This window comes from Hyperoodon ampullatus (assembly GCF_949752795.1).
Source record: "Hyperoodon ampullatus genome assembly, chromosome: 8".
In the NCBI taxonomy this organism is placed as follows: Eukaryota; Metazoa; Chordata; class Mammalia; order Artiodactyla; family Ziphiidae; genus Hyperoodon; species Hyperoodon ampullatus.
Genome location: NC_136921.1, coordinates 35,220,075 through 35,235,917, shown reverse-complemented (window position 1 = coordinate 35,235,917; position 15,843 = coordinate 35,220,075). Strand labels below are relative to the sequence as shown.

Sequence of the window (15,843 nt, the reverse complement as noted above, 5' to 3'; positions counted from 1 at the left end):
GCTGTTATTCTTCAAGCAAAAGTAGTTTTTCTGCTTGTGCACACCATCCCTATCCTTGTTTCTCTGCATTGTAAACTTATTTCACTGTATTGTAAACATCTGTGTGTGTACCTGTCTCCTTCACTGGATTTGAGCTTCTTGAGGGCAGGATCATGTATGTATTTTTCATTTTGGTATCCCCAGGTGCTCATAAAATACCTAACACAAGTAGTGTTCAGTAGGTGTGTTGAATAAATAAATGAATGGATTCTAGAGCTTTGATTTTTAGGATAGCTTTTGTGAATTGCCTGTGGATTTAAAATATATATGTTCTCACACAGTATGTATTTTTTTAGTAATATTGAATATTGTTAATTCACTTTCCTAATCTCTAGCATGTCATTAGAAAAGTCTTTTTAAAGATTGATGAAGGAAAATTACTTTGGCATAAGAAAGTGGTTAGACTCTAAAATGTAACGCGTGTGCATGCGAGCGTGTGTGTGTATGTGTGTGTGTGTTTATGGTTGATATGAACATTTAAAACATAGCTAGAAGCAAAATCACTTTCAGTGTTCATCTAAAGATTTTAGGGGTTTCTTTCAGGTTCAGCAAGTCAACTCTTGAGGACTTACTTTCCTGAAGGAATGAGTGAAACTTTAATAAGAAACATTCTCTTTGGAGCAGTGAGAGGGTTGAACTATCTGCATCAAAATGGCTGCATTCACAGGTATTTACTTATTTGTATTTTACAGAGTGAAAGAATTTGAGAGGAAGAAGTCTTTTAGGGAGATTTTAAGAAGGAGCAATTGAGTATTAGAATGGAGGATAGGAAACTTGCAAATGAAAATTGAGGGAGGAAGGGACCAGTAGGTATAGTAGATGCTTACATTTTATAGTTCATTTACCAGAAATGTTCAGACCACCTCCTCTGTGCCAACTGCTGTGCTCCGTGCTGGGATGGAATGCCTGTCCTCGCACGGCTCAAGTCCCAATAATGAGGGTTACAAGAACCTATCGGTTTGGGGTATAAGCTGTGGAGAGTGGGATCCTAGTTAACGCTTGTGTTTTGTTTTTTCCTTAAGCAAATGAAGAGCTGCTTTATCTGCTTTTCAGTTGTATGTCATGTTTATATCATATACAGATTGTAACTAAACCTTTGATTTCTTAAGTGTTCTGTAGCACTTTGAGATTATCATACTAAATATCAGTTCTCTTGTTGCCAAACTGTAGGTGCAGAAGTAATTGGCTAAATGTTAAAAACAGTGCTGTTCGAAGATACATTGGGAATTTGTTTTCCTTTTTAATTAAGTTGCTTTTAAATAAGCTTGTTTTCTTATTGTTTATTTCACCTCAAAGCTTTTTTCTTACTGTTTGTTGTTTCTTAGCAGCATTCTGGTTAACTGAGGATTTCTAGCAGACAGTATTCTAATTAACCAAGGTTTTATTATACTTTACCAGACTATTGGCCATCCTGCTCTATTAGTTTCCAGTTTCCGTGTTTAGGATGAAAAACAAGGCTCTTTTATAATTTATTTGATGAAGGAAATTTTTACATTAAACATATCTTTATAAATTTTGTTAATACCATGAGAGGCTATCTTTTATTGGATAATATTGCATTTAACTTTAAATTATAACTTCTAAGGAGTATTTAATTTCCAAGGGAATACATGGATTTATTCTGACCAGATTTTTATCCTTTCTTCATTGGCCAATTTCTTAGTATTTAGGATTGTTTCTTTTTGTTCTAGGAGTATTAAAGCCAGCCATATCCTCATTTCTGGTGATGGCCTAGTGACCCTCTCTGGCCTGTCCCATCTGCATAGTTTGGTTAAGCACGGACAGAAGCATAGGGCTGTGTATGATTTCCCACAGTTCAGCACATCAGTGCAGCCGTGGCTGAGTCCAGAACTACTGAGACAGGTCAGGTGTGGCTATTGCATTGGGTTGTCTATGCGTCTTAAGTGTCTTCTGAGTTTGACTAAAGGACAGTTGTGCCCTTATATTTGGATTGATGAAAGGCCTACTGCAAGACTTTTTTTTATTCTTTCTTGTCAAAATTATTATGTTAGGAATTTTTAAATGTATACCAAATATTAGGTATATCTTGATTTCTCATGAGTTTTTTCCATTATTATTCACCACCCTTTATCAAAAAAGTATATGTATGTAACTTTTTAAAGGGTATTTACAGTAAAGGGCTTCAAATTAATTGTTCTACAGGATTTACATGGATATAATGTAAAGTCAGATATTTACAGCGTTGGGATTACAGCATGTGAATTGGCCAGTGGGCAGGTACCTTTCCAAGACATGCACAGGACTCAGGTAAATGCTTCTAAAATCCCTGAACTACTTTCCTTTCATAAGATCCCTTACATTCTAGATAATTTCTTTTAAACATCTTTGCTGTAGACTCTTAGAACCTTTATTGTTGTTGTTATTGCTTTAATATTTTGCCTGAAAATGACTGAAGGAAATTTTTTTTTCTTTTAGATGTTGTTACAGAAACTGAAAGGTCCTCCTTATAGCCCATTGGATATCAGTATTTTCCCTCAGTCAGAATCCAGAATGAAAAATTCCCGATCAGGTGTAGACTCTGGGATTGGAGAAAGTGTACATGTCTCCTCCAGTGGAACTCGCACAGTAAATAGTGACAGATTGCAAACACCGCCCTCCAAAACATTCTCTCCTGCCTTCCTTAGCTTGGTACAGCTCTGTTTGCAGCAAGATCCTGAGAAAAGGTAATATTGGTCACTTCTAAATAGCATAAAACATCTGTGTCTTGTATTTTATAGAAGTTTTGTGATATTTCCTTCTTGCCAAATTCAAATCTTTCATCAGTCTATTCATCAAAAAACTATACAGTAGCCTAATCCAGAAAATACCAATGCTAAAAACAAGTGGAGACAATGAGCAAATGGGAAGAATAGATTAGAAGTCAGAAGACTTGGGCTTCAGTCTCAGCTGTGTCATTTCCTAACCAAGTCACCTTGTAAAAATCAGTTAATCTTTGTGGACGTTAATTACTGCACTTATGTTAAGACATTTTAGAAACTTCCAAGCAGTACAAGAGTGTTAGTTGCTGGTATTACAATAATTATTATCACAGATAACTAATGCGTTAGCATTTTGGAAATAAGGTGTGTGTCTTTTTAATCTTTTTTAAGCCCCTTAATGCATAGTATAGTTCCTTATAATTAGTAAGTGCCTAATAAATGTTAAGTCACAGACTAATTGAAGGTTATCTCTAGAATTAATTCTTCTCATTAGTTAAGGTTGAAGCTAAGAATTGGGCTTCCTTACATATATTTTTTTCCTTTTAACTTCTGTGTATTGAGTTTTATAGCTCTAAACCTAAGTTCTAACATAGTTTACACCAAAAAAATCTACATTCTAATATGAGGTCTTTTTTAAAATAATTTTTTCAAAAAAATTTCAGGCCATCAGCAAGCAGTTTATTATCCCATGTTTTCTTCAAACAGGTGAGCTGATCTATCTTTGTTGTTTAGATGTTTTTTAATACTATTAAAAAGTCACATCATTTTGTTGGCTTAATGGGACAGTTTGGTTACTAAGATTCTTAATAATTTTCTTATAAGGTAAAGTTAAAAAGAAAACGTTTTTGGTAGTTTAATTATAGACTTTCTAAAATATTTCCATTCTGCGAAACAAAATGAGTAAAGACAAACGGAATATCATCATGTGTTACTTTATCCTCAGCTTATATTTTGATTAACGTAGAGACATTTTATTTTTCTATATTGGCTAGAAATGATGTATGGGCAAAATAATTCTGATAAAAGTCAGTTTATTTGGCTGTTCTTCTTGTTTTTGGATGACCAGAATCAAAGGCATGTTTAAGTGAAAATACCTAAAAACAATTTAAACACATTTAACATGATTTCTTTAAAAGTTATCTTTTACTAAATAAAACTAATGTATTGAATTTATGTACCAACAGCCTTATTTTGAGTTTCTTTAACAGATGAAGGAAGAAAGCCAGAGTTCAATACTTTCACTGTTGCCTCCTGCTTGTCACAGGCCATCAACAGCACCACCTCCAGTGTCACCTTGGACTGAGCCGGAATGGGATTTTCCTGATGAAAAAGATTCAAACTGGGAATTCTAGGGCTGCCAAACCCTTTTATGTCCTATATACTTGACACTTTCTCCCTGCTGCTTTTTCTTCTGTATTGCTAGGTACAAATACTAGAATTATACTTGAAAGTACAGTTGGTGCACTGGAGAATCTATCATTTAAAACCACTCTGTTCAAAGGAGCATGAGGTTATAGCCCCTTTGGTTAGCTCAGAGTGCTATTATAACTCCAGGGAAACTTTGGAATTATTAATCTAACTACATTTAGTGTCATCTGTTCTCAAAATTTTTTCCCAAGCTGTGACTAACTCTTCTTTTTGATCTCTCAGTATAATTTTTGAGCCAGTTAAATGTTTCAGCATTTTGCTGCCCTCAGGGGAATGAGCCCTCAGAGGACATTGCTTCCAAGTACGTTTTTTACTTCCAGATTCTCTAGCCTTTTTAATCAGCTATTGTTAAACCAACAGGCTAGTTTATCCTGGCATCAAACCTGTTTTTGATAGAAGGGAAAATGTTTATACTTTCCCATTTTCATGTGTTAATACTTATGGTAATATCAAACTGAGCCTCACTCACATTAAATGATTCACTTGAAATATATAGAGAAGTTGTAATTTGCTTTTTTTTAATTGTTAAGGGTCTAAAGTAACACTTTTCTACTTATGTAAATTATAGATCCTAAATTCATGCACCCCGTGGGAGCTCAATAAAGATTTATTCAATTGAGTATACTTAATAATGTCTTTGTGTGGTTTGACAAATCTAAAACATACATTCTAATTTGTTTTGCCAAGGAAAGCTCTTTCTCAAACAGATTTATTTATATAACCTGTTGAATTGGGGACAGCCTGGTATTTGATTCAATGGAGGCAGATTTTCCAGCCCTTTATATGATTATTCTTGCTCCTGTAGGAGATCCAACTTACAAGGACATAGAGAACTTAATAGTTTTTACCTTATTAGCAAAAGAGATATGCTGTCTCAAAAAGAATATGTAGTTTGGACTGTGATAAGTTGGGATTTACCTCAATTAGTAGATTTTCTTTATTTGCACACTCTTATTTAATATTACCTTAAAAATTATTTTGAAATGATTGTTTTAAGACTTAAAAATGAAAACCAATGAGACAGTAATATGTAGACTAATAGTCTGAAACACAAATCTTTTCATGTTTATTGGCCAGCCCTCCTCAAGGATATTTGGGTTACTCCATCAAGCAAGCCACAAAGACTTGCCAAGGTGGAGGAGAGAAAAGAGATGAGTACCAGTGGAGGCACTGAGATCACCTGTAGTGGTGGGGGCTGTAGCTCATTCCACTAACCTCCACCTTCTCATTTCCCCTCAGCAACAGAAGCTCACAGGAACCACAGAGGAGGTGCTCTCAAATCTGTGTGGAGAGTCAATATGTGTACTGCAAAGCAGGACTGTGGAGGCTGGGAAACAGTGCCTCTCAGGTCCACTGTGTTAGGGTTCTCCAGAGAAGCTGAACCAGTGGATTTTTTTTTTTCAAGTATAGTTGATATACAATGTTGTGTTAGTTTCAGGTGTACATCAAAGTGATATATATATATATATGTAGGTATATATATTGATATATATAGAGAGAGATATATGGATAAAATCACATGTTCTTTTTCAGATTCTTTTCCATTATAGGTTATAAGATACTGAATAGGGGTTGAATAGGGGCTTCCCTGGTGGCGCAGCGGTTGAGAGTCCGCCTGCCGATGCAGGGGACACGGGTTCGTGCCCCGGTCTGGGAAGATCCCACGTGCCACAGAGCAGCTGGGCCCGTGAGCCATGGCCGCTGAGCCTGCACGTCTGGAGCCTGTGCTCCGCAACGGGAGAGGCCACAACAGTGAGAGGCCCACATACTGCAAAAAAAGAAAAAAGATACTGAATATAGTTCCCTGTGCTATACAGTAGGTCCTTGTTGTTTATTTTATATACAGTAATGTGTATCTGTTAATCCCAACTCCTAATTTATCCCACTTCCCCCTTTGATAACCATAAGTTTGTTTTCTGTGTGAGTTTCTGTTTTGTAAATAAGTTCATTTGTATCATATTTTAGATTCCACATATACATGACATCATATGATATTTGTCTTTCTCTTTCTGACTTACTTCACTTAGTATGATAATCCACACACACACACACACACACACAGTAGAAAGTATTCCACTCAGCCATAACAAAGAATGAAATAATGCCATTTGCAGCAACATGGATTTTATATATATATATATCACATCTTCTTTATCCATTCATGTCAGTGGACACTTAGGTTGCTTCCATGTCTTAGCTATTGTAAATAGTGCATTGGGGTGCATGTATCTTTTCAAATTAGAGTTTTCTCCAGGTATATGCCCAGGAGTGGAATTGCTGGATCATATGGTACCTCTATTTTTAGTTTTTTAAGGAACCTCCATCCTATTCTCCATGGTGGCTGTACCAATTTACGTTCCCACCAACAATGTAGCAGGGTTCATTTTTCTCTACACCCTCTCCAGCATTTGTTTTCTGTAGACTTTTTAATTATGGCCATTCTGACTGGTGTGAGGTGATACCTCATTGTAGTTTTGATTGGCATTTCTCTAATAATTAGAAATGTGGAGCATCTTTTCATGTGCCTCTGCCATCTGAATGTCTTCTTTGGAGAAATGTCTGTTTAGCTCGTCTGTCAATTTTTTGATTGGGTTATTTGCTTTTTTGATATTGAGCTGTATGAGCTCTTTGTATATTTGGACGTTAAGCCCTTGTCGGTCACATCGTTTGCAAATATTTTCTCCCATTCTGTAGGTTGTCTTTTCATTTTGTTTATGGTTTCCTTTGCAGTGCAAAAACATATGTTTGACTAGGTCCCATTTGTTTGTTTATACTTTTATTTCTTTTGCCTTGGGAAACTGACCTAAGAAAACATTGCTATGATTTATGTCAGTGAATGTTTTGCCTATGTTCTCTACTAGGAGTTTTATGGTGTCATGTCTTATATTTAAGTCTTTAAGCCATTTTGAGTTTATTTTTGTGTATGGTATGAGGGAGTGTACTAATTTCATTTATTTACGTGCAGCTGTCCAGCTTTCCCAACACCATTGCCTCTTTTGTCAAAGATTAATTGACCGTAGGTGTGTGGGTTTATTTCTGGGCTCTCTATTCTGTTCCATTGATCCATATGTCTGTTTTTGTGCCAATACCATGCTGTTTTGATTACTGTAGTTTTGTAGTGCTGTCTGAAGTCTGGGAGAGTTATGCCTCCAGCTTTGTTCCTTTTCCTCAGGACTGCATTGGCAATTCTGGGTCTTTTATGGTTCCATATAAATTTTAGGATTATTTGTTCTAGTTCTGTGAAAAATGTCATGGGTAATTTGATAGGGTTCACATTAAATCTGTAGATTGCTTTGGGTAGTATGGCCATTTTAACAGTATTCTTCCAATCCAAGCACATGGGATATCTTTCCATTTCTTTGAATCATCTTCAATTTCCTTTATTAGTGTTTTATAGTGCTCAGTGTTTAAGTCTTTCACCTTGGTCAGGTTTACTCCTAAGTATTTTATGCTTTTTGATGCAATTTTAAAAGGGATTTTTTTTTTTTAGCTTTCCCTTTCTGATAGTTCATTGTTAGTGTAATGAAATGCAACAGATTTCTGTATGTTAATCTTATATCCTGCTACCTTGCTGAATTCGTTTATCAGTTTTAGTAGTTTTTGTGTGGAGTCTTTAGGGTTTTCTATGTGTAGTATCATGTCATCTGCATATAATGACAATTTTGCCTCTTCCCTTCCAATTTGGATATGTTTTATTTCTTTTTCTTATCTGATTGCTGTGGCTAGGACTTCCAATACTATGTTGAATAGAAGTGATGAGAGTTAGCATCCTTGTCTTGCTCCAGATTTTAGTGGGAAGACTTTCAACTTTTCACTGTTGAGTGTTATGTTGGCTGTAGGTTTGTCATAAATAGCTTTTATTATGTTGAGATATGTTCGCTCTCTACCCACTTTGGTAAGATTTTTTTTCTGTCATGAATGGATGTTGAATTTTGTCAAATGCTTTTTCTGTATGTATTGAGATGATCATGTGGTTTTGTCATTTCTTTATCACACTGATTGATTTGCATATGTTGAACCATCCTTGTGACCCTGGGATGAATCCAACTTGGTCGTGGTGTATGATCTTTTGTATGTGTTGTTGGATTCAGTGTGGTAGTATTTTGTTGAGAATTTTTGCATCTATATTCATTAAAGATATTGGCCTGTAATTTTCTTTTTGGTAGTGTTTCTATCTGGTTTTGGTATTAGGGTGATGGTGGCTTCATAGAATGAGTTCGGGAGTGTTCCCTCCTCTTCAATCTTTTGGAAGAATTTGAGAAGGATTAGTATAAGTTCTTCTTTGTATGTTTGGTAGAATTCCCCAGTGAAGCCATCCAGTCCTGGACTTTTGTTTGCAGGGAGTTTTTAAAATTACAGATTCTGTTTCACTTCTAGTGATCAGCCTGCTCAAATTATCTATTTTTTTAACACATAAGGAAGCATTTATTTGAGGTTTAACATGAAATCATACAAATAAAATTTGTATAAACACAAATCCACATTGAGTCATAACACAGCAGAAGACAAAGTTAAAACAATTTGGCGGCTATACACAGTTGGACACAGTTGTGTCTTGTACACTAGAAAGTCTTTTATAGAATAATCATCTTAGATCAACAGAAGACCAATCTTCACTGTCATCCTGCAAGCAATCTCCTCCTGTTTTCTTCAATGTCCCCTTGTAGTATGGCTGGCAATTGTTTTGGTGACTGCCACCCTCTTGAGATGCTTTGCCATAAGTGCTTTTTTGGTCACTGTAGTCTGCATCTCCTTGTCTGTATCCGTAGTTCCTAGTTAATCATAGCAGCCATAGCCACTATAGTTTTGATCACCACCATAGGTGCTATTGTAATTTCCATATCCTTGATAATAATTACTACTTGGTTCCAGTTTTGGCCCTGACCTCAGTCACGACTCCAGCACCACCTCACCCACCAGCTACAGCACATCTTCCTCCTTTTTGTTGTTGCTTGTATGTGCAACTTTGATTTCATACTTCCCAGGACCAATTTGATGATAACTGCTTACTAACAATTTCTTAACTGGCTCTTTGTCTGTATATGTAATAAAACAAAATCCTCTTATTTCCTTTTGTATCCATGGGAAGTTCAATATTTTCAATCTCTCCAAAGCCTCCAAAATATTCTTTAATTTGTTCTTCAGAAGTATCTGGGCTCAGTCCACCCACAAAAAAACTTTTGGAGGGTTCCTTCCCTTTTAAAGCTTTGACCTTTTTAGCGTCTAGCAATTTGCCATCCAGTTTGTGTTCTTTAACTTCCAAAACTTTATCAACACTAGCAGCATCTTTGAAAAGCACAAATCCAGATCCTCCTGATCTTTCAGTGACTGGATCTGTTTTAATTGTGTAGTCTACAGCTTCCCCAAATTGAGACAAATATTCAGTCAGATCTTTCTTAACTTGTATCCCAGCTCAAGCCTCCAATAAACATTTTACCGTCATCCTGCTGATTCTTGCTCACGTTAATCTTGGATCCCTCTGCGTTACTGTACTGATTTATATTCTCCATGGTGGCAGAATTGTTGGCTGGTGGGTGTGGTCACGCAGTCTGAGTCGTGGCCGCAACAGTGGTGGAGCATTGTATGGAGCTGGATTTAAAATGGCAGTGGACCCTAATTAAACTTAAAAGCTTTTACACAGCAAAGAAAACCATAAACAAAACGAGGAGAAAACTTACAGAATGGTTGCAAATGATGCAACTGGTTTTCTTTTATATTATACTTGAGTTCTTTTTGGTTTTTGTGAATCTTTTGTATGTTTTTGATTTGTGGTTACACTGGTTTTCAAGTATGTTAACTCATTACTGTGTCTACTTGCTTTAGCCTGGTGGTCCTATAAGCTCAAACACATTCTAAAAGATCTACATTTTCTTATTCCCCTATTTTATGATTTTGATGTCCTATTTTACATTTTCATGTTTATCCTTTTGCTATTCATTGTAGTTATAATTGCTTTCACAAAAATGTTTGATTTTTTTTTAATCTATGTACTGGCTTATTCAAGTGGTGTACAATCATTTTACATAACTTGCTTTTCCCTATTTTGATTTTCCCTTTCCTAGGTTCTTGCTTCTTTTCTATTTAGAGAAAACCTTTCAATATTTCTTTTAGGGTAGATTTAGTATTGCTGTATTCTTTTAGTTTTTGCTTGCCTGAGAAATTCTTTAATTTTTTCTTCTATTCTAAAGGATAATCTTGCTGGGTAGAGTATCCTAGGTTGTGGGTTTTTCCATTTCGGGACTTTGAATGTATTTTGCTATTCCCTTCTGGCCTGCAAAGTTTCTGTAGAGAAATCAGCAAATAGCATTATGGGGGTTCTTCTGTAACTAACTCTTTGTTTTTCTCTTGCCGCCTTTAGAATCCTATCTTTAACTTTTGCCATTTTAATTATGATATGTCTTGGTATAGGTCTGTTTGGGTTCATCTTGTTTGGGACCCTCTGTGCTTCCTTTACCTGGACATCTGCTTCATTAGGTTTGGGAAATTTTCAGCCATAATTTCTTCAAGTACATTTTAGATCCCCCTTTCTCTTCTCCTCCTGGGATCCCTATTATGCACAGCTTGGCATCCTTTATATCAGCCCATAGGTCTCATATGTCTCTTTATTTTTCTTTTCTTTTTTTTCATTTGTCTTTCTGCATGCTGTTATGATTGGGTGATTTCCATTATTCTATCTTCCAGATAACTTATTCGTTCCTCTGCATTATTTAGTTTGGTATTTTATTGCCTTTAGTTTGGTTTTCATCTCAACAATTGAGTTGTCTAATTTTGATTGGCTCCTCTTTATAGTTTCTATTTCCTTGTTACAGTGATCTGCATTTCTATTGACAGCCTTTCTTAATTCCTTCAGCATTTTTATTACCTCCTTTTTGAACGTGGAGTCTGGCAGGCTGGAGAGGTCTGTTTCATTGTTTGTTCTTTCAGGGGATTTCTCTTCTTTTAATTGGGAGTGTTTCCTCTGCTTTTTCACTTGTATTTCTTTGACTCTGAATTTAGGGGAAAGTTATCTACTGTGGTCTCAAAGGGCTGTTTTTATGTGGGAGCATCCCTGTGTAGCTTCCATGAGTCCATTATTTTTGGTGTGAGGGCTGTTTTTTGGTATGGATGCCTGCCATGTCTTTCCTCAGAGTTAGCTGGCCATCATCCCCTTGATATGGGTATGATTGGTGTTGTGATGACCAGAGCTTGCACTGGATGTTGGGCAGGGCCTCCTCTTTGCTCTGTGGTTGTCACAGCCCTATGGAGAGCAGGGTCTGCTTGCCAGTTGTTGGAGTAGAAGCCCCCAGATCCAGTTCTAAGCTGCACTGTGAGGTAGGTGGGACTGGAGCATTCCCTCTGGGAAAGGAGCTGCTCCATATTCCTCTCCAGGGGCTGTCCACTGGGATGGGCACTCTGAGCCATCACCTGTTACCTAGTGCATGTGCTCACAAAATACACTGTTGTTGGCACTGCCCTCGGCCCTGCCTCCACTGTGGGAATGCTGGTAATCAGCTCAGATTTCAGCCCTGCTTCTGCTTGTGTGTACCCACAAAACCTGCTGCTCCTGGCACCAGACCCGCCTCAGCTGGGGAATGCTGGTAATCAGCTTGGATGTCCCTCAGGTGCTGCACTCACAAAGCCACTGGTGTAAATCCACTGAAGTTGCATACCCGGACCCGTTGTAGGAATGGCAGTAATCTGCTCAGATTTCAGCCTCAGCAGGTGCATGTCTTGGGCTGGGAAGTGCAGTGAGGTGGCAAAGACTGTCTGTCCTGGTCTCTCTCTCTCCTGCCTGCTGCAAACTGGCTGCTACACTCTCTTCTGAGCCTCTGAAACTCCCTATCTGTCCCCTCTGACCTCCCAGCTGGTGAAAGGGGTTCCCAGGGTGAGGGAACTTTTTCCCTTTCACAGCTCCCTCCGAGGGGTGCAGGTCCCATTCCAATTACTTTCCCCTCCTCCCTTTTGTCCTACCCAGTTTACATGGTGATCTTTCGTGCAGCTTTGGTTGTATGAGATCTTCTGCCAGCGTTCAGTAAGTATTCCATGAGAATTGTTCCACATATAGATTATTTTTATATATTTTTGGAGGAGGTGAGCTCCATGTCCTTCTATTCTGCCATCTTGATCTCCATCCCCCCGATGGATTTTTAAAATAAGGAATTGGCTCACATGATTATAGAGGCTGACAAATCCCAGATCTGCAAGGTGAGTAGGCAAGCTGGAGACCCAGGAGAAGTAGTGGTGTAGTTCCAAATCGAAGGCTGGCAGGCTGAAGATTTAGGATGAGCTGATGTTTCAGTTCAACTCCAAAAGCAGGATAAAGCTGATATCCCAGTGTGAAGGCAGTCAGGCAGGAGGGATTCTCTCTCAGGGGAGGATCAGCCTTTTTATTCTGTTCAGGCCTTCAACTGATGAGGCCCACCCACATCAAGGAGGACAATCTGATTTTTCAGTCTACAGACTTAGATGTTAATTTCATTCAAAAATCCTTTCACAGAAAGACCCAGAATACTGTTTGATCATGTAACTGGGCACACTGTGGCCCAGTCAAATTGACACAAAAAATTAACCATCCCAGTAGATATTGACAGCCTCACCCTGAGAGTGAATGCCTTAAATTTTGCACTATAGACATGCTATATCAATTTTTTTTATCACTGTTGTTAACAAATTACCACAAAGTGGTAATGACTTCAAACACCACAAGTTTATTATCTTACAGCTCTGGAGGTCAGAACTGTAAAATGATTTGGCAGGGCTACATTCCTTCTGCAGGCTCTAGAGGAGAATTTTCTGCCTTTTCCAGTTTCTAGAAGCTACCTGCCTTCTTTTGCTTCACGGGTCAACATTACTTCAGCTTCTGTTTCAGTGACCACACCTCTGAATTGACCCTTCTGCTTCTGTCATATAAAATCCTTTTGATTATGTTGGGCCCACCCAGATAATCTAGGATAGTCTCTCCAGATCATTAATTTAATCATAGCTGCAAAATCTCTTTTGCCATGTAAGGTAACATAGTCACAGGTTCCTGGGATTGGGATGTTTGTATGTTGGTGGGGGAGGGGTTATTATTCTGCCTACGGTACATGGCTAATCTCATCTTGGTATCTGCTTTCTGAAGGATCCAAAGTAGCACAGCCACCTTGGCCAAAATGACCTCCCATGAGTTTCTATAGTACTTTCCCCAACAACACTTACACAACTCTACTGTAACTACTTCTGTGTTTATGTCCCTGTAGGCTGTGGACTCCTTGAGAATACTGTCTTATTCACGAGAATGTAGTGTTTAGCAAAATGTTTGGTATATTAATTTTATTTCCATGGTAGGAAATTTTTGACTATGTCACAGTATTGCTGTTAAAAGTTTAATGAGGCAAAGTGACTTGAGATTTCCATCTAGTAAATATTTCCTCCTTTGCTGCAAGCTAGATCTATGGTTTTCCCCATAAGTACTGTTGGCTAGTTGCCTGTTAGCTCTCAAATCCATTTCTCCACTTTTCCTCTGCTCTGCTTCACTGGGAACTACATTTCCCATGCCCCCTCACTCTCTGGTTTCCAGGGAGGCAATAGCAGGAGATTAGAGAGCAGGATGAGAGAGAAGAAACATAGTTATTTCTCACCCCCTGCCCCACTCTCCCGTTTCTTGTGGTGTCTCTGTCAGTGGCTGTATCTTTGTATTCTGGCTTTAGGACACTGGTCATGCCACTTCTTCCTGATGTCCTATCTGAGGGGTGCTATCACTTTCTGCTCTTGCCAATCTCTGGATTGCCACATCATCCCTTTTAGTTCCTTAGCCTTGGTTTCATCACCCATGAAACCAATTCCCTGTGTTCCTTCTACTTGAAAGATCCAGAGGTAATTGTGCTTTCCCAGTCACACTCTGATTGATATATGTACTGGCAACTTTGAGAATTACTAGAAATTCTTGGTCTCCCCCCCAAAATTACTACCTTGATTATGGCATTAAATGAATGATCAGAAATTATGTTTTCCATCAGCCAATTCTATTTAAACTCCATAAACTTTATGATTTATGGTAGAAAAATGGAAACGGACAAAAATACTATAAATTGAAATTCTTACTCAAGAGTGAACCAAAGTTCAGCAAGATTCAAATATTATATTTGATAAGAATAGAACCAATTCTCAAAAGTCTCTTAATTTAAATCCTATGCTGATTTAGCTAATTTTAATGCAGTTTGTTTTATACAGTTTCTTCCTGAGTTTTATGTTATTAAAGAGGCTGTCTCATAGTTTTTCGAGTAAGCTAGAAAGTCACTCCAGTGTATTAGAAGCCTCAGGAATTAGTAGTATGAAACTTGTTTTTTATTATTTTTATAGTGTAAAAAGTTGTAATATCAGATGATATTGAAATTAATAGATGTTCTATAGGCCCAGGGAATTGCATACTGTTGAATCTAGAGCTGAAGAGTTAAAGTATGTTCATAACAAAAGGCTGAACATACATAACTGCAAATAGATACCCTGACACTGGTGGTCAGGGATACTTTAGGGCATAGCAAAGATTTGGAAAATCAGAGAATAGTGAAAAAGGGGAAAAGTTGGGAAATAAAACTTCACTAATGACTATGTATCTTTGAGGTGGTTCTCTAAGATTCGTAAACAAAACACATTTACATCAAAAGTGTTTTTTTCATTTTAATTAAAACAAAATGGTTCTAACAAGATGAAATTTGGTTACTGACTTCTATCACACAAAAGGACAGATCTCCAAACCATTTTGTTAATTGGAGAAATGACATTCTGACTATTGGCCTCACACATCATTCTGAACTGTTTAACATCTGGATAATATCACAAATGAGCGAACGTTTTTCAATATACTCTTATTTTTTTTTTGGCCGCATTTTATGGATTTCATAATCTGGGATTGAATCATTTATATGAACTAAGCCTGCTGAAACCATTCGAGGACTTGTAAATTTTCCAGTGTAGCTTTCTCGTTTGTTAACCTCTGGAGCAGTATACGGTCTTGCAGAGCGTTTTAACTGATCATGGCTATCATTTGGGCTCTTTCCTAAAAGCCTTGCTCTTGATTTTGCTTTTTCAAGATGCTTAAATGAAGTTACATGTAAATCCTCAACTCTATCCGAACAATCCTAAATATTAAAATAAAAGATCAGGTTGGTGAGTTAGGTTTCTTAAAAGTACATTTTAGACTTACAAGGACTAAAGTTTGTAATATCAACAAAGAATAAGAGCAGTCAAATGTTTTATAGGCAGTCCCCAAATTCAGACCCTACATTCAATGCCTGCCATCAGATACTTTAAAAACCATACTTAAAAAAATCTTATTGCTTCAAAGGATCTGTTGTTTCAAAAGGTATGCAAGATATGAAGCTGAAAACCAGAAATCTTAGGGGACCTGTCCTCAGGGGTCAGACTCTTAGGCAAAGACAACCCTCCTATAATTCTCCTCTTCTAAAATATCTCTTCCCCAACCCCAAACATAAATTATAAGCTCTTATATTATACTTTTTAAATCATCCAAACATTCATTCTTTAAAAGTTAATAAACACCTTCTTTAATATTTATATACACACACAGAGGTCAGCATCTAAGAATATGGTTATGTTTATACTAAAATATTAAAAAATTTTGTGTACATTCTGAGACTAAACAAGTAAAACATTTAGGAAAATAACTGGAAGGAAA

The 15,843-nt window shown here is 37.2% G+C and overlaps 1 protein-coding gene and 1 pseudogene across 2 annotated transcripts in view; both read right to left on the bottom strand.

Moving 5' to 3' along the window:
• Nucleotides 1-8,772: 8,772 nt before the first annotated feature.
• On the bottom strand, nt 8,773-9,784 carry LOC307057479 (heterogeneous nuclear ribonucleoprotein D-like; annotated as a pseudogene). Its single transcript has one exon. The product of its transcript is annotated as a heterogeneous nuclear ribonucleoprotein D-like (transcript).
• Nucleotides 9,785-15,013: 5,229 nt separating this feature from the next.
• C2CD6 (C2 calcium dependent domain containing 6) overlaps nt 15,014-15,843 on the bottom strand; it is a gene marked incomplete at both ends in the record, with an annotated part of 136,636 nt that continues 135,806 nt past the window's right edge. Inside the window, 1 exon segment of the mRNA XM_079710678.1 lies at nt 15,014-15,286. Coding sequence (XP_079566804.1) covers nt 15,014-15,286 — 273 coding nt within the window.